This window comes from Neofelis nebulosa, chromosome 3 (assembly GCF_028018385.1).
Source record: "Neofelis nebulosa isolate mNeoNeb1 chromosome 3, mNeoNeb1.pri, whole genome shotgun sequence".
NCBI lineage: Eukaryota > Metazoa > Chordata > Mammalia > Carnivora > Felidae > Neofelis > Neofelis nebulosa.
The window spans coordinates 36,646,854-36,671,952 of NC_080784.1; the positions used below are offsets into that span (position 1 = coordinate 36,646,854).

A 25,099-nucleotide genomic window follows, 5' to 3' on the forward strand; every position below is an offset into this window, starting at 1 on the left:
TGTGGGGTCATGCCCCTTGAGCTGTCAGCCCAGAGTCTGCTTGGGGTTCTCTCTCTTCCTCTCTCCCTCTCGCCCCTCCACTGCATGCATGCATGCACATGTGCTCTTTCTCTATGTAAAAAAAAAAAAAGAAAAGAAAAAGAAAAAGGCTACAGAATGACAGTAGCAGCCAACATTGATGGAATTCCTGCCATGTGCCAGGCACAGCACTGAGCACTTTACGTGCATTAACTTGTCTAATCCTTGTATCAACCACATGAGGGAGGCACAACCATCAGACCCACTTTACAAATGGGGAAACAAAGGAACAGAGTGGTTAAGCAACTTCCCCAAGATCATGCATCTAGCAAATAGCACGGCTGGGAGTCAAACCCAGGCACTCGGGTCTTAAACTTAAACCCTTAAACTTTTATTCCATGTGGCCTCCCCAGGCCTGCCAGTCAATTTTGCTTAACAGCTGCATGAAGAATGAGGGTCAACTTTCCCTTCACCCTCAGAGCCCCACACCCTTCAGCACCAGGAAGCAGGGACTTAAGGGAGGGGTCATAGCTGCCCAACTGGAGGACTGGAGGTGGGGTTGGGGAAGGCATTACAGATGAGCGGAATTTGGAACTTGAAGAATAAGCAAGATATCACAAGGCAGGGATGGGAATGAGGGTGGACACTGCCAAAGCCAAAAGACATTTTAAGTTCTTATCTTTTTGGCTCGGCTGCAACAATGGACCATGATCTCCTGAAACCACTTTCCTGCTCCTAAGGGGCGGGCTTTGTCGCTTGGGAAACACTCTTAAGTCTTCTTTGGAGCAGCTGCTAATGACGTACAGTGGAGACATGGGGGTCCTACAAGAAGCCTTCCAAAGTGGCTCTTTCTTGTTTGATATATCCCTGCCTTGCATAAAATTTCTGTATCACTCAAACTTCTGGCAATAAGCAGAGAACTAGAAGGCAAGTGAAAACAACCTCTCAGCACAAAAGAAACATCAAAGTCCACCCACGAATGCAAGCGAGTTTATTTAAGGTTGACTGTTGAAAGAGCGTAGACTTTGGAGTTGGACAGTCCTGGAACTAAATGCTGGTTCCACCATGACTGCCTGTGTAAACGTGGGCAGATTTACTGATGCCCTCTGAGCCTCGACTCCCTCATCTACACAGAAGGGACGAGAACACCTGCACCACAAAACTGATGTGGGGAATAATGAGGTCATACATACAAGATGCCTAATACTTTGCCTGAAACGTAATGGGTAAACAGCAAAGAATGGTCACTATTATTTCATGACGCTATCCTCCCTGGCTCCCCAGCCTCTGCAGACCCTTAGAGGGTTCCTGTCCCCCAGGGTTCCATCTTTGACTCAATGACAGCTCTACAATTTGATCCAGAACTGTGAGTGAATTTTACTTTTTCTATTTCTGCAGCTACGCACTGAAAAGTTTGAAATATTTCTCTGTAGCCTACTTCTCTCCCTGGAGCTCCAGGCAGGCCTCTGAAAAAGGATGGGGAGTCTCTTGGGTGTTGTGGAGGGAGCATGCCTAAGGCACAGAGAGGCTCCTGGGGCAAGTCCATTTGTCTACTAGAGACTAGGGCCAGCCCATGCCAGCCTGGAACCACAGGGAAAGAAGCTGATCCTGACCAAGGTTGGCATATCCCTGCTGGCTGAGCAAACTTCTTGAACAGGAAAAAAAAGCAACGCTCTACCCTACTCTGTGTTCCTCAGGGGCTGGGGACTCTCTCATGCATCTCTCTGTCCCCAATGCCAGGTGTGTAGTGAACACACAGGTCTCTGGAAGGGCACTTTAGCAATTGTTGATGTGGGACAGGGTTTAGAATTCACAGTATTGCAATCATGGACTTTTGTGTCATAATCTTTGGGCAAGTTACTTAATTTTTCCAAGTTTGTTCTCTCATATGCAGAATGGGGACAACATTAGCACCCGGCCTAGAATGTTGTTGTGTTAATTATAAGACATAACACATAAAGAATTTAACACATGCCTGGCCAATCATGTGCTCAATAATTTTAGTTGTTTTTATTGTTATTTGCTGTGAGATTTCCAAAAGCGGAAGTTGTGGAGACCTTTGGCAGAGAGATAAAGGAAGCCAGAGAATGGTCAGAACAAGACAGCAAAAAGGAGAGCAATTTTTAAATTAGATTCAGAACAAGAAAAAGAACAAGGAAGGGATGGGTTCACTTAAAAAAAATTTTTTTTTAATGTTCATTTTTGATAGACAGAGAGAGACAGAGCATGAGCAGGGGAGGAGCAGAGAGCGAGGGAGACATAGAATCCAATCTGAAGCAGGCTCCAGGCTCTGAGCTGTCAGCACAGAGACCGATGCAGGGCTCGAACCCACGAACTGTGAGATCATGACCTGAGCCAAAGTCGGATGCTTAACTGACTGAGCCACCTGGGGTGGGTTCACTTTTGAGGGAGGGTGACAGTATGTTAACTGAGAGAGATGACGGAATTACTCAACCCTCAATAAAAGACTACCACAAATGAGAATGATCTTCAAATTGCAAACAGTAAAACAAGCATAGTTTGGAAAGGGAATAGAAACTCATTCATATTGGAGGGGAGTCAGTGAGCACCTCTTTAAATTAGCTGTTGCCTCTAGGCTCAAAAATGACATCAGAGGACATTCAAATAACTTACAGATGTGATCAGTGTCTGTAATCTTGAAAACTCAGAACAAAAGCTTTGCCAGTTTCCAAAAGGGGTGTGTGTGTGTGTGTGTGTGCGCGCGTGCGCGTGTGTGTTGGAAGAGGGGTTTGGAGTGAATCCTGGGAATCACAACCCACTAAGTTGAATGTCAATCCCCAAATAAACAGATAGCCTGTCACCATTTAGAAAAGAGACACTTGATTATTATGAGCTGGTTCAGGTTCACTTAAAACAAAGCACATCAGACAAATGTCATTTCCTTTTTAAAAGGTGTTTCACCAACTGGTGGAACAGTGGCTTTGATTTGGTAAGGCAATCCATCTATATATTCAGCATTTATGAGCTGTTTCCTATGCCAGGAATATAAAGGTGACAAATTCATGGTTGGAGAAGCTCACTTCGCAGTCAACAAGGTGATGACTCATGGCTGGATGGTAGTGTAGCAAGTGGTATCATAGCCAGTGGAATAAATCTGCCCAAAGTCTGCAGATGAACAGTGTCAGCTCAGAGAGGGAACTTGGCTCTGCTTTGATTCATGTCATGTTCAATGTTTCAATCAAAGACCAGTTTCAGAAGACCCAGAAAAGACATGCTTATCAAATGAGCTCAGGACAGAGTAAGAGAGATGGCACCCGCTGAATGGTGGAATTCAGATTCCAAATGGTCTTGAGAGCTGTTGGAATGAACAATGTGACCAGTAATAAAATCTAGTCAAGCTCAAGACTGCACGAGTATATTAAGTACCATGTTCCAATCAAGAGGAATAGAGTCTTAAAGTTGACTATTGGGAACAATAAAAATGCACGGAAGGACACTGAAGGTAAAGGGGTGAGTGAGAGGTCCAGATACCACAGGAAAACCCTGTGGATAGATCTGAGAAGACCTTGGAAAAGTGCCTCTTGAGTAGTAAGTCAGCCCCTCCTCAAGGTAGTGCTCCATCGTTCTTGTGCAGTGAATGGGTCTACGTTTCCCAGGTAGGTCATTCACAGCCACAATCAACTATGCTCTCTTACTCTGGGGTCCTGGCAGAGGAGGGGACGCTCAGTTACCTTCTCTCCAGGTGTGACTGAGATACGCCATACGCAGTGCATGTGGGCGGAGTAGCCATTGGGGTACTCAGGGGAAGAGAAGTTGCCTGTGCTGTCTTGTAGGGTCTCTCCACAAGCTGTCAGAGAAAGGAAATGACTGAACTGCTGGCTGCAGATGCTCAATTCCCCCAACCTCCTGGCTTCCCACGCCCTGAACTCTGGCATCACTCAGGGGAGAGAAGAACGGCTAAGCAGAGGAAGGAGTCTGGGGTGGTCCTGTCCCTTTAAGATCCACTCCGTGCTCTTTACACATAAGCCCACACCATTGGACCTATTTGGCCTAGTGCTGCAGGATGCCCTGCTGTCCAGGCAACATGGCTTCCAGAGTTAAGGTCAAGCTCCTTTGGTGGGCCTCACTCTACCTCCGTCCCTGATAATTGCTCTGCTAGTCCCCTTTACTGCTCCTACTGCCCTATTCTCCCAGACCCTCCGAAGGTACATGGCTCGGTATCTCACCTGATCCCAGCCCCAGTTTGGTTCCTTAACTTGAACACTGCCCCTGCCTGGGTACCTCCACCCCTACCACCAGGCAGCCGCTGGCCTTCTCTAAGACTTACAGCCTTAACGTCCTCAGCCCCAGGTCCTGGCCTCCGCCTGCTTCAGGCTCTGCCCTCCACCCTTCCCTGGTCCATCCCTCCCTGCCCTGACCTGGGCACTTGTAGAGCTTGCGGGCCTGGGCGATGTCCCCCTTGCTGAGCCGGGTCCTTTGGCCAATGGGAGGTTTCACCCCATTGACCTCGTACTTGGGAACAATGGTGTCCAGGAAGATGCCCCTGAGGAGGAAAAGCCCGATCTGGGTGAGAGTCTGATGGAGGGAGGGGTGGTGTGCCTCTGTGTACCCAAGGTCACGACCCTGCCAGAGCCCAGACATTCCTCAGTAGGGTCAGGGACGGGTGGAGATTGCTCACCCTGTCATTATGCTGCCCACTGACCAGCAGCCACCCTGCTCCGTGGCAGCCACACTGCTGGAGCCTGGGGGAGCCCCAGGAATATGCTGGGAGGTCAGGGACATAGGCTCCACATGCCCTGGGAACCTAGTGGTGTTCTGGCTCAGTCTAGGTCCAACCCCCAGCCTCAGGAGAGCTTGGGACCCCTAGCGACCATGTCTCCAGCCTCACCAAGCCTCTGCTTTTGTGGCCCCTCGTGCTCGTTCGGCTGTGACTGAACTTCTCCCAGGACTACCAAGGCCAGTGCTTCATTTTGCTGGCACGGACTGCTTTTGATAGGTTCCACCGTGGTCAGACCACACAACTCCAGATCCATCCATGTCTCCTGTCCCCCCTGCCCAGTTCCTGCCTGCTAAGTCCTGGGTGTTTCCATCTGGGAGGAGCAGGACGAAGGGAAACAGGCGGCCCTCTGCCTCCCCAGGGTCCCTGACTCACACCCAGCTGGGTGGAACTCAGCAGGGGGTGGGGTGGGATGTGGTGGGAAATGTCCAGGGGAGGTCTGTGGCTGTGGGGGGCAGGATGACCTCACCACCCTTCCTTGGTCTCTGTTCCCTCAGGTCTGGAGGCAGGGAGACTGAGGAGGGGCACTGTGCGTGGGACAGAGCAGGACTGCAGACAGAGGATAAGGAAAGAGCCAGGCATGGGAAAGGCCAGGCTTGGAAGGGGAGCCTGTCAAGGAGTAGGGAGGGGCTGTTTCCCACACTCTGCTAAGGAGAAGCTGCCGGTGCAGAGGCTGGGCCACTACCTCTGGGGGTTCCGGTCATGATTTCGGGGAATGTGGGCCCCCAGGAGGAGTGTGTGCACTTGTAAGCAGAGGAAAGGGCTAGTTCAGGGCAGTAGCCAGCCTTTGTGCAAATTAGCCGGTTCCAAAAAGGCAAACTGATTACAAAGGATGCCCCCAATTAGAAAAATGTGTCCTCTTTTGGCTGACAGATGAGGGAAAAGCTCAGCTCCCTTGGCTGATACAGTTCTGAGCCACAGCATATACATATGTGTCAGGCAAAATGGCTGGACTTCAGCCTCCTGAGCCAGGTATCCCAGGGGTCCACAGTACTAGGCTTCGTGGGTCCAGGCCCTGCCATGGACCCACAATAGAAGAGGACAGCAGGGCAGGCAGCATCCATGGGTCCTCTGCTCGGGAGCTGGGGCCACCAGAAGCCCACTCTCACCCTTGGTGACTGCCCCAGCAGGGCAGCCCAGTGCAAAGTGAGAGGCCCAAAGAGAACGGCCTACAGAAGGCAGGATTAGGCTGCCCCAGAGGAGGCCAGGCCCCATCTCTCACCTGGAGAACGTGTTCCGGGCATAGTGCATGATACTGTCAAAATCATAGGTCTCCCCTAGGGACTCTACTTCCTGGAGCTCCATCTTCAAGAAGTTATACTCCTGCCCTGCGAAGACCAGGAAAAAGGTGTGGAGGGTGGGAGGGGTGGGTCTGTGTGCCACACAGTGCCACTTTTTCAGGGTGGGGAGTGGGGCCCCTCAGGTACTCGAGAGGTGCCCCCCTACCTGAGGGTCCAGGGAGCAGCCAAGGGAAGTCTGGGGGGGTAGGGGCAGGTCTCTAGAAGAGTCGGTCCAGCAGAGGGGCAGGGTCAACGAGGACTGGCTGGAGGGAAGGCTCAGAGAGTATGGGAAGGAAGCACCCATCTCTAGAACCACAGGGAGATGAAAGCAGGGAAGAGCAGAGGAGGCCTGGGGAGGGAGGAAGGAAGCAGGAAGGGAGGGGAGAGGGGGTAGCCAGGAGAAACAAGAGAAAAAAAAAAACCCTTAGAGGGGAGAACAGGCAGAGGGCAGAAGACTGGGCAAAAGTGAAGAGAAAGGCTGAGGTGGCATGGGGGATGGGACAACTCCCCCCCTCCCCCCTCCCCCCTCCCCCCTCCCCCCAAGGCCAGCTGGGCTCTGGGCTGCTCTGGATGGCCCGCGTGTCCAGGACCAGGACCTCTCCCAGCCCCCCAAACAGCTCCACAACTGATCTTCCGTCTCTGAGCTGCTACTGGCAGGAAGCAGATGCCTCAGGGGCAGGGTCTGGACCAACCTGGGCCCTGGGCAAGGGCTGCCACAACACTGAGCTGACCACAAGCTATGGCTCCAGGAAGCAGCTCCCACTCCTACTAGAGGCCCTGGAGTGGTTGGGGGGGGGGGGGGGCAGGTGTGGCACACAGCTAGGCACTCAGGCCAAGGTGCGTACCTGGCTGGATGTTTTCACGCACGATAGAGACATGGCGGTCCCGGTCTGGCCGCGTGTGCTCATGCCAGAAGCCAATGACGTGGCCCAGCTCATGGACAACAATGCCGAACTTGTCACAGTTCTTGCCGATGGAGATGGCCTGTGGGCCTCCACCGCGGCGACCCACGTAGGAGCAGCACCTGGAGGGCGGGGCCAGCTCAGGGGGGCGGTCCCGAGCTGGGGGAGTGCATCCACTCAGGGGCCGGGCGAGGCTGCCAGGAGGGTGAGGGAGTGAGGTACAGGGGAGGGGCCTGAGCGTGGGATGCCCAGGCTGTGTTCAGGGGTCATAGCCACACCAGGGGGCAGCTCCTGGGAAGATGCCCGATGGCAGGAGTGGGGACAGATGATGTAGGATCATGCCCAGATGGGGCAGCAGTAGTGCCCAGAGCAGAATGTGGACTGGGGTGATGGCCGAGGGTGCAGTGCCCAGGGGCCCCTGCTCACCCGCAGGGTCGATAGGTGAATACAATATAGCTGTCCTCATCAGTGCGCTCCAGGAAGGTGACACAGGTATGCTTCTCCCAGTGCCTCATGGCTTGCCGGAAGACTGCCCTCTGACTGCCTGCCAGGATGAAGGGGGCCAGGCTGCCACAGTGTCCAGGTGGGCCAACCTCAACCCACTGCCAGAATGTCAGCCTCTTGTTGGACAGATAGGCAGAGGACACCACTCATACCACTACACATAACAAGGCTGCCCCAAGGCTAGGCCCCGATGCAGGCTGCTCCCTCGGCCCCACAACATCATGCTCACCAGTGAAGTTTCCCCCAATGACAAAGGGGATGACCCCATCAGGCCACACACGCTCTGGTCTGGATGTGGCTGCCCGCCGGCTCCGGGACCTGCCTCTCCATCTCTCACGGTTTCTCCTCTGTGGCTGCCCACTGGTGCTCTGGCAGTTGGGGGTAGAAGAGTTTCCTGGTGTTGGGAGAGGAAGACACTGGTAGCAAGTGAAGGAATAGGAGTACGGGGAAACAAATTATACTCTATCCGCATTTTGGGGGGATTCCATATCTGTCCACTCACTAAAATTTATTTGTAACCCCCAAACCAATAACCTTAGCTCTTTCACGGTCAATCACTGACACGCACAGGACAGTGAAAAACATGAGTCACCCCCATACCCAACAGAGGTTGAACAAGGTGACACTTTGCCTTCTTGATTCAGCTCTCAGAATGTAAATAAGCATCTTTTTCATAGTCTGTTTAGTGCCACATTTGTTTTTGTATGTGGGGACTTTTTATTGGTGATTTTGCTGTTTAAAATGACCCCCTTCTGCCCTGATAGTACAGAGGCACCAGACCACTGTCCAGCGTTCCTAAGTCCAAAAAGGATCTGATGTGCCCTATGGAGAAAATACACGTGTGTTAAATATGCTTTGTCGAGCCCCTAAGTTACAGTCCTGTTGGCTATAGCTCAAAGTTAATGCATCTACTGTGTGTTAAATAAGGGGTCTTTAAACAGAAACATACATAAGACAGGGTTACATACTGATCAGTTGGTGAGAATGTTGTGACAAGAGGCTTGCAGGGACCTAACCCTGTATTTCTCCTAGGAGTGATGACTGACTCAGTATTTGTTAATTCGGTGTTCACAGTGACTTTATAGAACAAGGTTATTCCATAACTCTATTCATAACTACCACAGATAGCAAGAATGGACTAAAACTGAAAAAGAGAACAATGGTGTACTAATTTCCTAGGAACTATAGGGGACTTGAGACCAGGAAATGTTGACTTCTCATCTAATAAAACTTCCTCCTTGTGGAGCATATAGAGCTTGACGTCTTTAAGTGTTCCCAAATATATGTTCTCATTTGACACAGTAGCTCTCTGGGATGCACTGTGCAAGTGTCACTGTGTATTATTCGACAGATAAGGAAACTAAAGCCAAAGATTTGCCCAAAGTCACCTAGTGAGTTAGTGGCAGGCCCACATGCTCCAGTTCCTCCATTTTGCTTGAACCGTGTCTGCTGGTCCCCTCTCAGGCCAAGTAAGCCTTGCTAGTCATCAGGCCACTATGTTCCCCTCCAATGCCAGCTCCTCTCTGGGAAGTATGACCTTTACTCCATGGCTGCCCATGCCAAGATCCTCTCTCATGCTGGACAGGACAACCACCAGAGTGTGTGCAGAATGAGCTCTGGATGAGAATCCCTATCCTTTGTCAATGGGAGGGCTCCCTGTGGGCAGCACCATGTTCCTGAGCAGTGACAAAGCTGGACAGAACTAAACCAGCCCAGGCACTCATTCTTCCTATTCTCTTACCCATTCATAAGTGCCAGGTGGGTTGCTAGGTGCTTGGGCCACACCTAGGGATAAGAAGGACCCATCCCTGACCTTGAAGAGCTTTGAGTCCAGCTGGGGAGATAGACATATAAAAAAAATCATTGAAACATGGTTCCATGAGTGAGATACTAATACTGTAAACAGAGAGCAGACAGAGCACAGAAAATGGATGGATAACCATGCCTGGGGGATGATCAGAGAAGATTTCATCAGAGAAGCTCTTGAGATGGGCTTTGAAGGAAGTATAAAAGCTTGCAAAGTGGGAACATGAGGAGAAGCTGGGAGGGATTGGAGTGTTGAGCAAAGAGCATCAGATTTGGAGTGAGAAGGCTTGGGTTCCTGTCCCAGCACTGCCACTGACCAGCTATGTGATCTTGAATGAGTCACGTTATCTCCATGAGTCTTAGTTTCTGGATCTGCAATGCGGGACTTGTCCTACATCTACCTTTGAAGGTGGTTAGGGAAAAGTTAGGTAATGCTGGTGAAAGTACTTTGTAAACTGTAAGCAAAAAGAATGTCAGTTCTTTGCTCCTGGGTATGTTTATACTTGCTGCTCCTCTGGGGAAGGGACAAAGATATCCCAAGGGAAGACAAGCCATTATGCTGGGTTCAAGCTCATAGCCTCTGTCCTGAGAGCGCCTGGTTGGGAAACAGGGAGGTTGCTTGTTTCTCTAATTCTGGAACCCATTTCTGGGACATAGAAGGGCCCGCCTGTACCCAGAGTACCTGTAGTTTTGATGGAAGACCTGTGGGTTGCACGCTGCCTGAGGTCCTCAGCCTGCTGCACCTGGAAGGCCCTCAGGTCCTCCTCATCCAGGGCGATGTCCCCAAGGAAGGCAGCTAGAGAGAAAAGATGAGGCCTGGGAAGTTAATCCTCCTACCCAGCACTGACAGTTCCAACCCCATGGGTACCACCCCTACTCCCATAGCAACATCTGTCTTCAAATGCCTTCTGAGGAAGGGGGTCATAGGGGACTGGATTTGAGGATCCCGGGGGAGACTCGTGCTCACTTCTAAGTTGGGAATTTAGCAAAGCTGATACACGCTCCCTACCAGAGGAAGACATGATCATGTCACTTTTCCCATCGCTCTGTGGCAAATATTTAGTAAGCCAGGTACCACTTGAGTTATTAGCAAGATAGCAGAGGTTCCTGCTTGGAATACCTGGGTGACTCAGTCGGTTAAGCATCTGACTCTTGATTCGGGTCAGGTCGTGACCTCATGATGGTCGTGAGATCGAGCCCCGAACTGACAACAAGGAGCCTGCTTGCGATTCTCTCTTTCTCTCTTTCTGCCCCTCCCCTGCTTGTGTTCTCTCCCTCTCTTCTTCTTCTCTCTCTCTCTCTTTCTTTCTCTCTCAAAATAAATAAAAAAACTTAAAAAAAAAAAGAGGTCTCTGCTCACATAGAGCTAACCTTCAACAATACATAACTAAATAAACACTGAACTCAAGAATTCCAGACAGTGATGAATGCTATGAAGAAAACAGAAGGGGGTGAGATGATAGAGCATCTAGTCTGTGGGCCCATAACCTTGGCACTGCTCTGAGCCTATGGTATTCACTCAACAAATGCCGTTTCAATTAAATTGAGGGGAGGCCGTGAACAAAAATTGGAGCAGATAGGCCTATTAGGGAAACCAGGACACTTAATGGGAGCTGCCCAGCTAGAAGGAAAAAGTTTAACGGTTCTCAAGCGATTCCTATTCTGAGTCTCAGGGTCTCCTCTCTGGAGGAAGAAAGGCCTGGGGGAATAGAGCCCCCTGAATAGGCATTTTGATTTCTGGACCTGGGGAGAGATGTTTCTGGAGAGATGAGCTAAACAATCTGCCTGCCTTTCGAGAAGCTGGGAGCAAGAGGAAGCTGAGTACTCTGGAAGGAGCTCAGAGGCGAGCTTCATGCTGAGCTGGGCTGGGGAGGCGGGAGGGTGAGCTGGATGGAGGTGGGGCACAGAGCAGCTTCCCTGAAGCTCCACCCATGGCAACATCTGCTTCTCATCCTGAGTGCTACACAGGCCTGGCGGCAGCATTACACAAATTATTTTAACCTTGAGGCCTTGCACACAGGTTTCTCCTCCCCAGATGGCCCGCTGGGTGGACACACACACACACTTCATCACACAGAGAATCAGCCACATGGGTTAGGGATCCTACAGACATTTGGTGACATCCACAGCCATGCCCTCAAACACAGAGCTATGTGAGTCACAGAGATGCCCCCTCCCCCAGCAGCGCCCACACCACCCTTGTAGGTAGAAGGCACTCCAGAACATTTATTCGAGTGAAATGTCACATCAGTAGTCTTTAGGCCTGCAAACACATGCCCGTAGATATGTACTCTGATGGGACCTTCACCTGGATCAACAGAACGTGGGAGTCCCTCTAGCAGTTATCTAGGCCAGCCTTCCATTTTACAGATATGAAAACTGAGGCTCAGAAGGGAAATGGTCTCCCACACTGCTAGTCATCGGAGAGGCTGGATTCATAACCCAGGCCTGCTGATTCCTAGTCTGGCATTCACTGCACTCAAGTTCATTACCTCTGTGGAGCCATATACACAAAGATAGACACTCACTCAGACACACACATCCACACACAAAAATACAGTCATAAACCACGTGTTCTAAAAAAACACACACGCACAAGCTCCAACACACACAAACTAACTGCAAGCTCCAAACCCATGAAGCCAATAATGGTAGCAATAATGACACCTCATGTTAATGTTGAAATCGATGTTGTGCTTCCTAGTTGACAAAGTGCTTTCTCATTAATGGATTCACTTAATCCTGGCCCACTCGGCACGTGCCCGTTAAGCCACACTCCATCTCTGCATTTGCCTGGGCGTGTACAATTACAAATTGCTGGAGAGAGAACCGAGTGGCTAGATTCCAGCCCACCTCCCCGACTTTAGTGATTAGAACACTTGGGCTTAAGAAAGGAAATGAGTTGCCCAAGGTCACCAGCTGGTAACTGGCCCAGAATCTCTTCCACCACACGAGCAATATTCTTTTCTGTAAAATGTCGCCCTTGGTGGCCTTGGCTCAGGAACTGGTGGGACAGCAACAGAAGATATTTCTTAGCTGACATGCAAAGATCATAGGATCAGAGGGACACTCCAAGGAGGCAGTGATGGCTTCCTGCACACCAACATTCAGACAGGTACACTCATGCCACATGAATAACCCCACACCTTTGCACAGACACGAGTACCTCCAGGCTCACATGCCCGTGGGCATTATCATATACACATGTGGCTGGATATTTAGACTCGTCTCTGCACACAGCAGCAAAAAGCAAAGTCTTTGTAGTTAGACCTGTCTTTGAATCCTAGCTTGGCTAATATTAGCTGACATGTCATATAAGCTCTACTAAACCTCAATTTTCTCCTACATAAAAAGAAGCTAACAATGGAATCTGTCTCCTAGAATTACTGCATGAAATAAGGCATGTAAATAAAGCACCTAGCACAGAGTGTGGAGCACAGTAAGTACCCACTAAATGACTACTGTTAATATTACTCCAATAACAGCCCCATAAGCTCATAATCTGCTCTCTACTTTCCAAGGGCACATTGGTTCACCCACATTGGCCTCCCAGCTGAGGGAAGCCCTGGAGTGCTCAGAAGTAGAACCTCGAATTCCAAGTACAGAGGCCACAGAACTGTGCTGGCCTGTGAAACCAGGACAGTGGGGGAAGGGAGCAGGGAGCAGGGCAAGTGGAAGGCGGGAAGGCCCTAGGCTGGCCGCAGAGCTCTTCTGCAGAGCCGGAGTCCTGTGGTGGGGATGTCATGACTGAAGAATGTGTGGGAACAGAGTGGGGGTGGGGAGACACAGGGTGGGCAGGAGAGCCTTCTGGCCAGGAGCTGAGCCTGAAGGCCCTGCCCATTTGGGATTCCCTCATGGGGAAGCTAGGGAATCTGGATGCTGGAAAGTCCAGGACACCTCCCCCCTAACCCTTACCCGGAAGGAAGCCCTGAGGTCAGGGTCAGAGTAGTAGTTGTTTTCAACACAGGATCAAAAGTTTGTTTTGTTTTCCGGCTGTAAACCAGCCAGGAGCAATCGTGGCTGCTCCACTGCCAGGCTGGGAGCAGGAGAGGAAAAAGAGTGAGGTGGACTTCATATGCCCATCCTGTAGGTAGGCTTCTTGACTCCAGAGTCTCCTCCCCACAGGGTGTTGCAAGGCATCCCCTTCTGGGGAGAGGGAGAGGACCCTCACTGGTGTGATGGAGCCCCAATGCCATGTGTACCGGGTGTACGCATGTCCTATCACATAAATGCAAGCTTCTAGCTGGGGAGAACATACTTAATCACAGCTGTATGCTTAGATACAGGTGAGTATTTGCATGCATCCTTACATGTACTCAGGAGTACCCATATGCACAGTTGAAGAGACTTGCTCATAAAGCAGAGGTGCACCCATAAATGTTCCCAGACACCACCCTTACTACTTCCCTGTGTAAGCCGTAGTGTGTTCAAACATACAAATAATTGCATGTGCACATTCCACAGGCCATACCCCCAAAAGGAGAAGGGTGACCTTAAAAATGGATGGGGGGTGCAGACAGAGAGAAAGAGACAGAGAGATTAACTGATTCCTCTGGATACCCTTAGGAAGTCCTTAGTGGCCTGAGTGACACATTCTACTCTCTCCCTGTCCTCCCCTAATATCTTCTCCCCAGATCTCTAGAGAAACTAAAATTCTTGAGAGCTCCTTCTTCTGGGGAGTCCCATGGTTCCCCTCCATCTGGAGCCCAGGGAGACTGTCTTTTCCTCCTCCCTTGGGGCACCTAAAAGAGAAGGTGACTCAGGGAGCAGGGTCATAGGTGGGTGGGTGACTCATTCAGAGTGTCTGGAGGGGGAATGTGGTCTGGCAAGAGAAGGGATTGCTTCTCAACTTCCGGAGCTTGTGACCTACTCCTCTAAGGCCCCTTGAAGTCCAAATCTGGGCCACAAGGCCCTGGGCTGAGGATAGTGATGAGGGTTGGTAAGCTACCCCCATACCTCACCTCCTAAAAGCAAACCTCTGGGATGCAAGTTGAGGTAAAAGGAAGGTCCTCACTGGTTCAAGGGTAGTCCCCATGTGTTTCTCTGCTTATGGGAGCAACTATGTCCCAATTCCTGCCTCCTGGGTCTCTCCCAGAGTCCTGAGGGTCATGGCCAAGTCTCCTGGGGCACCAAACAGAGCTGGGAATCTCAGGGAAGGACCCCCCCCTCCACCTTGATGGTTTGGCATCCTAACATACAAGAAGTCAGGGCTGACTTGCAATCTCCCTGGGCAAGGGGGAGAGAATGAGAGAGACAGAGAGACAGAGTTCATATTTGCATTTGACAGCCTGCACACCAGAGTGCAAGCTTGGTGGGACCAGCAATCAGCACACACATAGACCAATTTGGCTTCCCACCTATTGTTCTGGTGTTGCCCAGAAGATCCAGGAAACTCTCCAGGGTATCAAGGGTCTTAATTTTTCCTTACTTCCCTCAATTTTGCCCTAACTCTGACAGTAACTGCAAGAGGTAATCTCATATGAAGGGGCCTGGTTATCCTGAAAAGATCACAGGTGAGCCAGGGGAGTGAACAGGGCTTTCATTCTTGGTTCTCTGTGTGCAAGGAGGAGAAAAGGAGAGAGATGGAGAGGGTCAAGGGAGAAGAGGGAAGCAGACATATCAGGTGCATCCAAAGGAGGTAAAGCCAGGTACACCTACCACCAGAGCTCAGAGAGGGCAAGAGGACACAGCAACATAGAGAAAAGAGCCTAGGGACCTAAGGCTTGATGGTGTCAGTGTGGGGCCTTAGGGAGTCAGGGCAAAGGTACGCAAGGCTGCACTAGTCACACCCAAGAGGGAAACCTGATCTGACGCTAAATCTTGGCCTTGTCAGGCTTTCGGGCCCTCTCGGCCACCCCCCAGGCCTGGCCCAGCTCCCCACCAGCCTCACTTCACCCTGGTGCAGAGCTTTCTCCAGAGCCCTTGTTTGAAGTTCCAACTCAGCCAGCCCCACCCTAGCATGAAATCCGAGACTGGGGATAGAGCCCTCAGCCTCCTGCTGCCTCTTCCAAAAACCACTCCAATTCCAACCAGGAGTGAAATACATCAGAGTGACTTCCTACCCATTCTTTAAGGCCTTGCCTCCTGCATGAGGACCCCCTCCCCAACCTTCCCAGCCTGCTGTGATCACTGTTTCTCTGCCACCGTCACCACTGGGACTGCAGAGGGACAAGAGGCTCCTTGAGCCTTTAAGTCCTTTCCTTCCAAGGTGGCACATAACGCATTGTGGTTTGTGCTGTTGTTTACACGTCTTATGCGCCTACTGGACTGGAAGCTCACTGAGGGCAAGGGCCATGTCTTACACTTTTCTGTATCTCCCACAACATCAAGCCCAGGGCCAGGCACATATTAGCATTCAGTACATGTAGACCAGTAGAATAAACAAGTAATACAAGGACAGAGACAGGGAGAACACTTCCTTTTCCTGAAAACCAAGCCCATTCCTCAGAAAAAATAATGAAACGAGAGTGTGAGGCACAGAACACAGGGGAGTAGGCAGCAAACATTTATTAAGTGCTTACTGTGTGTTAATCTCTAATAAGTGTTTTATATATGTTCTCATATTTAATCCTTACCACCAACTCTACAGAGAGACGTATTATCAGTTCCATTTTACAGGTGAGAAAAGCCAAGTTCAGAGATGATAATTAACATCCGCCAGCCAGTAGAGCTAATGAGCTGTGGGTCCAGGATTGACAGCTTAGGTCGGCCTGCCTTCAAAGGCCAAGCTCTATCTGCTTAGCCTCATGCCCACCCCAAGCCCAGGGAGAAAGATGATGGCTAATGTCTGGGTCACCCATAATCCAGAGGGGGGTGGAGAAGAAGGGCTGAGAGATTTGGCTTCTGCTCCTCCCACTGGAAGAAGGGTCTCCTACTTTGCCGCTTACTGTGATCCATTCACCCAAAGTGGGGAGCCCAGGGTTAGGACTAGAGTGACCCAACCTCTTATGCCACATACAGGCACTCCTAGAACCTTAGGGACTGTGCCACTGCCCCTGGCCCTGGCTATTTGGAGACAGGCTGAAATCAGAGGCAGGAAGTTGAGGAAAGGTTCTGACATCTTATGCCCAGTGTGTTCTCTTGTCCCAGGCAGCCTGTTCAGGGTCATCTGATTAGGCAAACGGCCTGTGTGCCTGGCCATCTGGTCACTCCAGGGGCAGGACCCCTCTGGGCCCAGCAGGAGTGAAGGGGTTACTTGGGGTCTTCATGGACAAAGAACACACACACGCAAACACACACTCCAGGGCCCTGACCTCAGCTAATTAGCCTCCAGTGTCTGTGGACTGAGAGAGCTGATATACAGTATTTGAGTTCTCTGTGTTTTTCTCCTTTCCACCCTAACTTGGCCTTGTTAGGTCTCTCTGGCACATAAGGGCAGAGGTAATTCCCCCTCCCTGGCTGGCTTCTCTAACTTTGACAGCTGTCTCCTCTGTCCCAGAAGGTTGCTGTGTTTGGTGGGGTGACACATAGGATACCCAGGGAGCATGATTTCAGAGGATCCCTTGAAAGACTTTCTTCTTTCTCTTGGCTGGGTGGGGGCCTCAGGAGACTTGCTGCTCAGAGATGCAGGCCTCCCGCACCCCCTGGGCAGACAGATGTGCAGCCTGGGGGCAGCCCAGACAGGCTGGAAAACACCAATGTCCTGAAGCTTGAGATGGGGGAGAAGGGAAAAGTGCACGCGGACACACACACACACACACACACACACACACACAGACACACACACACGGGAGTTTGGCCAGAAAAGTTTCCTGCAGGAGGAAAAGCCTCCTTGGCCGCAGGTTTCTCCCTGGACCCAAAGAGCTTTCCCCAGGAATCCTCTGGGAAGAGGAGGCAGCGGCAGCAGCTTCCACAAATAGCAGCAAAACTTCAGTCCTAAAAGTCCCCCAAACTTCCCCCTCCCTCTCTCCCTCTTTCTTTTGTTCCCCACTGCATTGCCAACCAGGCAGCTCCCGGCTTCCCACACTGGACTGTCCTCCCCCAACCCCAAACCCTAAGCAGCCCGCGCCTCCCCGCCGGGCCTGCCCGCTCCCCGGCCCCGGCGCCCCTGCGGGTCGGCGGGGTGGGGGGCGCCTACCCGCCTTGCAGGGGTCTTTGTAGTTGACGGGCTCCGAGTCCTCCTCCTCCCCCAGGTCATAGGTGTAGTCGGCCAAGTCCAGTGGCCCGCCCGGGCGCGCGAGCAGCAGCAGCCAGAGCAGCAGCGGCAGCGGCAGGCGGGCCACGCCGGGCATGCTGGAGGGCGCGGCGGCGGCTGTGGCGGCGGGTGCGGTGGCGGCGGCGGGTCGCGCCCGGACGCGGGAGCCGGCGAGAGGGGAAGCGGAGGACTGGCGGCGAGGGGAGGGCGCTCCCCTCCGCTCGCCCGCGCGCTCCCTCCCCGCGCTACCCACCCCCCCCCCCCCTCGCGCGTCTCTACCTCTCCCCCTTCCCTGTCCTCGCCCCCCTCCTTCCTGTCTCCCGCCCCCTCTCCTGCGCGGCTCCTCGGCTCTCTTCCTGAGCCTCCAGCCTTCTCCGCTCCTTTCCCTTCTTTCCCTCTTTCCTTCTCTCCTCCCTCCCTCCCCCTCCCCCCTTTTTAGGGAAATGAGCTCGCTGGAGGGCGGGTTTTCGCCTGGAGCTCGGCCTCCCTCGGGTCCCGGACAGCGCACTGCCGGATCGGGCCGCGCGCCAGCCGGGGGCGGGGACCGCGGAGAGCCGGCCCGCCCCGGGAGGGGGCTCGGCCGCCCGGGGCGCGGGGCGGCGAGGCCGGGGAGGGGGCGCCGGGCCCCGGGGTGCCCGGCCGACGGCCGCTCCCGCGAGGTGCCCTCTAGTGGCGGCTGGTCCCGTGGGCGCCGGGCCCGAGCCCCGTCCCGGGCAGCGGGACACGCTGTCAGGTCTCTCCCGGGCTTCAGCTCGCCTCTGCCCCCTCGGTCTCTGACTGCGTTTCTCCGCCCGCCTCTCTTGGTCTCTGCCTTTTTCCGACCCTAGCTCTCTCCCATCGCGGTCCCTGTCTCTCTAGTTCAGTCTTTCGGTGTCTGGCTGTCTCTGTCTCTCTCCCTCCCTCGGGAGACACCACTGGGGGGCGCCTCAAGCCCGTGGATTGCCTAGTCCCCTCGCCACTGCCCCCCGCCCCCGCATCACTCCTGGATGAAGTGGGAAGGGGAAACCCCCATTGCTTCCCCAAGGTCCTACCCTTCCCCTGACCCACCCACCAAGAGCGGGAGCGAGAGGGTGTGGGAGATAGAAAAGGCTCACCCTTCGTTTTTCAATCGGGTTGCTTTATTCTTTCATGGTAGTAGCCCCCTGGCCCCAGGAGCATCTCCGCTGCCCGTTCCCCCCTCTCCCCACAGCTCCCATTTCTCCAGCACCAGTCCCTGTGGTGTGGGCAGGAGCAGCTTCCTGCGTCTCTGCAAAAGACCCTTTGCTCATGGATCTTTCCTGTCCATTTGGGGTGTCCACAGGCCCTGAGAAGCAAAGAAACACTGTTTATTATGAGAGGGAGAGAGACTGGGGGGAGGTATCTATGAACCTTCCCTCCCCTGAGCTCCCTAGATGACCTGACTTCAGTGGATCCTCCCTGTTGCTTGGTCAGCTGACATGGGGAGGTGGCCCAAGCCTTCCTGGGCCACAGCTGCTCAGTGCCCTGGCAGTCACACCTGCTCACCTGAGGGGTTCTAGATGTAGTAGAGGGGCACCTCGCCACACAGGGTGCTCACAGTGGTGCCCAGGAAGTCCAGGTCCACAGAGGATGCTGAGCCAGCATCACGGACCTCCTCCTGGCCCAGCTTAGAGGTAGACACTGCAGGCTTGACCTGGAAAGAGCACCTGATTTTGAGCCTGGGAACTGAGTTTTTGTTCCACCTGTGGCCCTTATTGTGGGACCTCAGGCATGTGAGACCATCTCTCTGAGCCTCCTAAAAGCCTTGGTTTCCTTACCAGTAAAGAGGGGGCTGTGCTGGAGTCAGAAGCCCCCAAGTGGTGAGGCTCAGCTGAGGCCAGCAGCTTGGCATCAGGGCGGGGCTGGGGAATAGGAGGGAAGGTGTGACACAGGTGAGTCTGGAGAGGGGCACTCACCTGGCAGCCCACAAGGAGCAGCGCTCTACAGGTGACAAATAGCTGTCATCTCAAATGCTCCTCCGAGCAGCCCTGGGAGGGGGACAACTTATTCCTCCTCACTCACACACCCACCTGGAAGTTCCGGAACTTTCTGGTGAGAGCCTCAAGACTTGGGATGTTCTCTGGAGCCATCTTCATGATGTAGCAACAGGTTCCTGGGGCTGGCTTATAGGCAATCAGGAGCTGAGGACAGAAACCCCAGGGTTCATTCAGAAAGGCCCTGCCTTACTCACTCCCTAACCCTGATCCTGGGCTATCTCCCTCTAGGTTAGGCACCGAAGGCAGTCATATTGGAATCTGGGGATCAGCCTGGGCAAGCAAAAGAGCTAGGGGCTGCGGAGAGATGGATATGCATGAAATGGCACAGCTGGGTGGGTCTAGCAAAGTCTCGTCATTGGCCCCCCGTCCCCAGCATCAGGCGGTCCAGGTATACCCACCCGCTGGTAGTCATACACTACAATGCCAGTGGAGCCAATGGAGAAGGTGGCAGTGGTACCCACACGCTCACTCAGGGCCAGGCGCTGCTGGGCTTCTGGTCCCCCAATGCTCATCTCTAGGACCTGGGGGAGGGCATAGGATGGACTGACATTTCTCTTTCCCCACTCATCCCTTTGGCACCCATGTCCACTCTCAGCCCTCTTTACTCAAATGCAATCCCTTCTTCCCTGATAGCTCAGAGAGCTTGGAAGGAACAGGCTGCCATACCAGCAACAGGCCTGGTGCAAAAACCCAAGCCCGATTTGCCACCAGGTGCTTCTGTCCTTTATTGAGGCACCCTTGCCTCCTCCCCTCTGGTTCCCTTGGACCATTCATTGTCTACCCAGCCCATTCAGCCACTCTGTTTGGCATGTCCTGTGTCCACTGCCCACTCCATCCCAGGCCTGCTCACCATCTCGGTGTGTTTCTGGCTCATGTGAAGACCCATTAGCAGGGCCCCTACAATCACCACGACCACAAGGACTACCACCACGACGATGAGGAGGAGGCGTTTGAGGTTCACAGGGCAGCAGGGGATGCTGAACCGGCCCCGGGGAGCTGCTGAGTAGTCCTGACATGGTGAGGCAGGCAGGGAGATAGGTGTGAGATCATGAAGTTGGCCCTTCTTCTCCCTGCACAAGCTGGATACCCTCCCACAGCTGGACACCAATGCTATGGACATGCAGAAGAGGGTGAGATCAGAGAAGGCTTCTTGGAAGAGGTGGCCTGGATTCCAACAGAAATGCTTAGATGTGAAGTCTACCATGAAGAGACCCAAGAGAGTCTGCTTTGCTAGTCTCATCTGCTGTTTCCTCCAGAGCCCTGGCACCCCGGCCATGCCCAGTCCCTCTCTGTTCCCCCAAATAATCCACGATCTCTCACACCTCCCCGCCTTTACACATACTACCCCCTTCTTCCTACAATGTCTGCCTCTTCCACCTAGTGAGCTCCTACCTATTTTTCCAGAGCCAGTTCAAATGTCATTTTCTCTACAAAGCTTCCTGTGACTTCCCAAATAGTGGCTGCTTACACAGCGCTCTCTATAGCCCTTTCTACTGACCACTGTGGTGGCTCTCAGCCCCTCACATTGGAATTATTGGCTGCCACATCTGTCTCCCCGAAGGACTGTGCCTTGGTGGTTGGTGTCCCTGCCCTAACTTAGCACAGTCACGGGTTAGTTAAATGAATGAATTTGGATGAGGAAACAGTCTCAGAGAGGTTGGATGAAGCAGGGCCCAGCTCACACACACGTATACACACACGGTCACACTCACCGGCGGGCTCTCAATCAAAACCTCCTTGCTGCCCACATCCATCTTGCTGCAGATGCCTTCCCCTCTCATCCCCTAAGTGTGACTAGCATCTTATATGTGCTAGTAGGGAGAGGGGACAGAGGTGAAGGATCCAGGCCCCTTCTGCCAGCCAAGCCCTTGACCTTGAAGCCTGTTTGTTCCTGGCCCTCCAGAACTGATGTCCGGAGAAGCCAGCTGCAAGAGTGCCTAAGGGCTCTTGGCCGTGGCACATGAGTCCTCTTGGCCCCGGCAAGAGCGAAGCTGGGCACACTGAGCAAATTTGCCCTTGGGTAATCTGCGCCTCTCACTGTGGGTGTCTTCCTGGCATTGGCCGCCTTTCTTGCTGGCACCTGCCCCTGCAGTCTTGTGGCTTTCCCTGTTCTTCCGCCAGCTTGAACCTCTCAGGCAGCCAGGGGTCTAACCCAATGGGGAGTCCACCACATTTCCCAACAGAATTTCTCTCATGCATAGGGATGAGCTCCAGGAACAGGAGTGAGGAGGCAGTGCCTATGGACCCAGAAAGGCAATGCTGAAGGCAGGTTGTGCTTTGGCATCCCTTGTGGGGGTCCATATATGGCCATTTCTCTGAGAACCTCACGTTTTCAATTCAAGTATGCCACCTGCCTGGCCCCTTCCAGCACATCTGCTACCTAACCTCAGACTTGCCCCTGGTCATTCTTTTCCTAATTCTGAAAACTCTGTCCCCTCTGGCTATAAATTCATACCCACTAATGTGTGGTTTCTTCCTTCTTTGCTTTGGGCTTGTTTGTAAACTGAAGGCCATCCCCCCCCCCCCCCACCGCTTTTACTTTCATTTCCATTTATTCTATGCTGAATTTATCCCCCGGTCATATACTGTTGTTTCTCCAGTTTCTTCTGGGATATCTTTCTCATCTGTGCAACCTCATCTGGTTTGGCAACAATCTGCTCTGTTTCAGTAAGGATTATTTCAGTGTGGCAAGGAGAGCTCATGCTGGGATTAATCTCACCATGAACCCTCTAAATTTAGTGGCTCATTTTGGGGGCTTTGTTCACCTGGATGTGCTCGATGACCAGAGAATGTACCTCTAAACCCTTAAGTTCAGCATTACTCTCTACATGTTCAAGCAAGTGCAGTAAAAATCCAGCACTCCTTTTAGGCCACTGACCCTGTGCGCAGCCCCACAATTTGGCCTGGACACACCTATCAGCTCCACCATTATGATGATGGAATGGCACACATTGCTTCTATAAAGTGACATCCTTCAGATACCTGGTGGCTTTTCAGATAGATATGCCCTTAATGACCTGGGAAGTTTCATGAGTGTTCTTAAAATGAATGTGAAGATTTGAACCTCTTGATTTGAGTGATTTTGTGGGTTTTCTGCATCAAGTGAATAGTAACCATTTTCAGAGATCAAGTTGAGGGCTTTTGATAGCAGATTCCACACCTGACAGTTCTTTCTTATACCTCAGCAGCCTTGCACAGGGATGGGTGTGGTGACTGATGGGGTCCCAATCCCCTCTTCCTTGAATCTCATCTGCTTGGTGCTGCCTATGACCCTATTCCTCTGTGTTCCTCTTTTTATACCCTCGGATCCTAAATTTGCCTTGGGAATGCTACTCATTCCAGTATAATCCACTTTCTGGACCTTCTATTTCTCCCTTCTGTCCCTTTACCTCCTTCCTCAAAGCCACTTCTTTTGCTTTGTTGTACTAAACCAAATCTACTAATGGCTGCATCCTTTCTCTTGGGTTCCCCTCCACTTGCCAGGCCAGGTGGTCTCTATAGTCAGTGCCTTTACCTTGGAACTTCCATAAGTGTGTAAGTCAGAGCCCCACTCTCACTCCTCTAGGCCTAACTCCCTTGTCCTCCTGACACTTTACCTCCAACACTTCACCCCAGTTCCTGTCCCTGCCCTGGGGGCTCCCTCCACACCTTGGCCCTACCATTCAGTCATGAGCTGACCCCCAGCTCTCCAGCACTGGCAGGTTGCCCTTCCCCACAAGGACCCTCTCTCCAGCTGGAGGGCCTTCAGCCTCCAGGTTGCACAACAGCATGGCATCTGAGCTGAGAGTGCCTGAGAAGCTCAGGGAAGGAGAGAGGGAAGGGAAGGGTGTTTGCTCCCACCATCCTCCAATAGCCCCAACTACCCCTTTAAGTATTTGCCAAAACCTCTCACAGCAAGTGTCCTAGGAGGAGTGAAGGAGGGAGGGGTCCAGGAAGGAGGGGGAAGCATCCTCCTCTCAACTGTGTGTAGCCTCTACTGTGTGTAGCCTCTACTGTGTGTAGCCTCAACTGTGTGTAGCCTCAACTGTGTGTAGGCTGGCTGTGTGCAGGTGCCAGATGTAGGAGACAGCTGCCTGCAGTGCCCACCCCTGCCCGCCCCTGGTTGTCCAGGCAACGCTGGGATTGATTGGCTGACTCACATGCACTGGGCCTAAGCCAGGTGGGCAGGAGGCCAGCAGGAGAGCCAAGGAGGACTGCAAGCATCTCGGGGTCCCTGTGGGCATCTCAGGGGGCCGCATGGTCCAGCTGTGGAGCTTGTTCTGAGCAGGCGCTGTGTGTAGGGCTTGCCGTCATCAGCTGGTGCGGGGAAAGGAATCTCTGTTGGAAAGAAGCCTCTGCTCTCTCAGGTCCTCAGTCTCCCCTGCAGGCTGCCCTTGGGCTGTAATTCTCACAAGTTTTATGGTCCCCCCCCACACACACACACTTGTTTTTGCCTGTTCAGCAATTGGGGAAAGAACGTTGCCCTCAAATTTCATAAGGGGAGTCCAGATGCTAGCACTGAGACTTCTGGAACTGACCCAGTAGAGGTCTTGCGGTCCTTGTCTTCCTTCTCAGGAAGCGAGGAGGGACCTTTAGCTGAGCACGCATAGCTATCACCTCAGCCCCAACAAGAGCCCTCTGTTGTAGACTTCTCATGTCTTGGTCTTTACTGAGGCCATTTTTCTTCCCTGGAAATCCCACCCTTGATGCCTCTCCACCTCTCTGAGAGCCACCCACCCTAAAAGGCCAGACAAGAGCCAATCGCACCTGCTCTGTGACCACACCACTCCAGGCAGTGTCCCATCCCTCCTCCAAAATCTCCCAGTCTCCTGCTGCTCTTTAACCTGCCACTTAGCATCCACTGCTGTGCTCCTCAGCTATGTGGGTGCTTATTGTTGCCCTATGTTCCCTGGGACTGGCCCTGAGACCATGCTCCCCCGAGGATTCTGTGTACCTGTTGCAGGGCAAGGAGCATGCACACAGCCAACATGGAATTATATTCAGTGGTATAGCCAAACACCAAGTGGCTCTTGGCCAACAGTCGATAGTTTGCTCCTTCAGTATGTGGACATTGCAATGCTTCACTGACAGCTCTGGGACCCTGAAAGAGTCATTCTGCCTTTCTAGGCTTTAGTGTGGACAACTGTGAAATGGCACCAGTCTGCCCATTCTGTCTCCCTCTCCAAGCTCTTGTGAGGATCCAATGACATCATCAAGCTGATCTTCATGATTATCATCATCTACTTCGCTGACCCCCCCCGCCCAAGACATCTCTTCTCATTAGCTGACAGTAGGACCCAGACTCCCTCTTTTTGTCTGTCTCCAGGTTAAACCCCTCTGGGAGAACCTTGGGTGATGTAAGCCCTATGGTAGCCACTCCTTTTATGTGTGCCTCCTCTTTTCTTCCTTCCAGCTCTTCAGCTGCAGGGGTTAGGACAAGATTCACTCTGCCCTTTGTGTGCTGGGCAGAGCCGTGCCAGGGACCAGTGGGGACGGTTGCCCAGCTGCCCCAGCCACGTACCCCACCCCCCATTGCTTGTATTCCCACAAGCTGGCATGGGAGGGCAGCACGGGCAGCTGGATGGGCATTGGCAAGTGAGCATCAAAGGGAAGGGACATCCCTGGTTGAGAGAATATGGACATAAGCTCCTACCAGAGAGGCCCCCACTGGCAGAGGCTGCGGACAGCTGGGGACACATCTTAAACCCAGTGATCTTGATCTCAGTTTCCTGGCTTGATGTGGA

The 25,099-nt window shown here is 52.7% G+C and overlaps 2 protein-coding genes across 5 annotated transcripts in view; both read right to left on the reverse strand.

Annotated features, from left to right (window-relative positions):
- The window catches only part of BMP1 (bone morphogenetic protein 1), a 43,528-nt gene extending 26,034 nt beyond the window's left edge, over positions 1-17,494 (reverse strand). Inside the window, exons 1-8 of one of the 3 annotated variants that reach the window (XM_058720373.1) lie at positions 17,326-17,479; positions 9,931-10,044; positions 7,672-7,836; positions 7,365-7,482; positions 6,882-7,060; positions 5,979-6,084; positions 4,398-4,522; positions 3,711-3,826 (exon numbers count right to left, since the gene is read on the reverse strand). In XM_058720373.1, the coding sequence (XP_058576356.1) occupies positions 3,711-3,826; positions 4,398-4,522; positions 5,979-6,084; positions 6,882-7,060; positions 7,365-7,482; positions 7,672-7,836; positions 9,931-10,044; positions 17,326-17,479 (1,077 nt within the window). Of the gene's footprint in view, positions 1-3,710; positions 3,827-4,397; positions 4,523-5,978; positions 6,085-6,881; positions 7,098-7,364; positions 7,483-7,671; positions 7,837-9,930; positions 10,045-17,325 lie in introns of those variants that run through there. The other 2 variants (XM_058720375.1, XM_058720374.1) reach the window with 2 other exon arrangements.
- A 984-nt stretch (positions 17,495-18,478) lies between these two features.
- On the reverse strand, positions 18,479-21,221 carry SFTPC (surfactant protein C). Of its 2 annotated transcripts, XM_058720377.1 has the most exons (7): positions 21,089-21,221; positions 20,227-20,385; positions 19,775-19,897; positions 19,410-19,520; positions 19,158-19,241; positions 18,886-19,033; positions 18,479-18,685 (listed from the first exon to the last, which is right to left on the reverse strand). In XM_058720377.1, exons 1-6 carry the CDS (start codon positions 21,155-21,157, stop codon positions 18,896-18,898), a joined length of 684 nt encoding a protein of 227 aa, XP_058576360.1. In that variant the 5' UTR covers positions 21,158-21,221; the 3' UTR covers positions 18,479-18,685; positions 18,886-18,895. The 2 variants fall into 2 exon arrangements, with proteins under 2 accessions (XP_058576360.1, XP_058576361.1); XM_058720378.1 differs by lacking the exon at positions 19,158-19,241 and having other exon boundaries at positions 21,089-21,220.
- Positions 21,222-25,099: the final 3,878 nt, after the last annotated feature.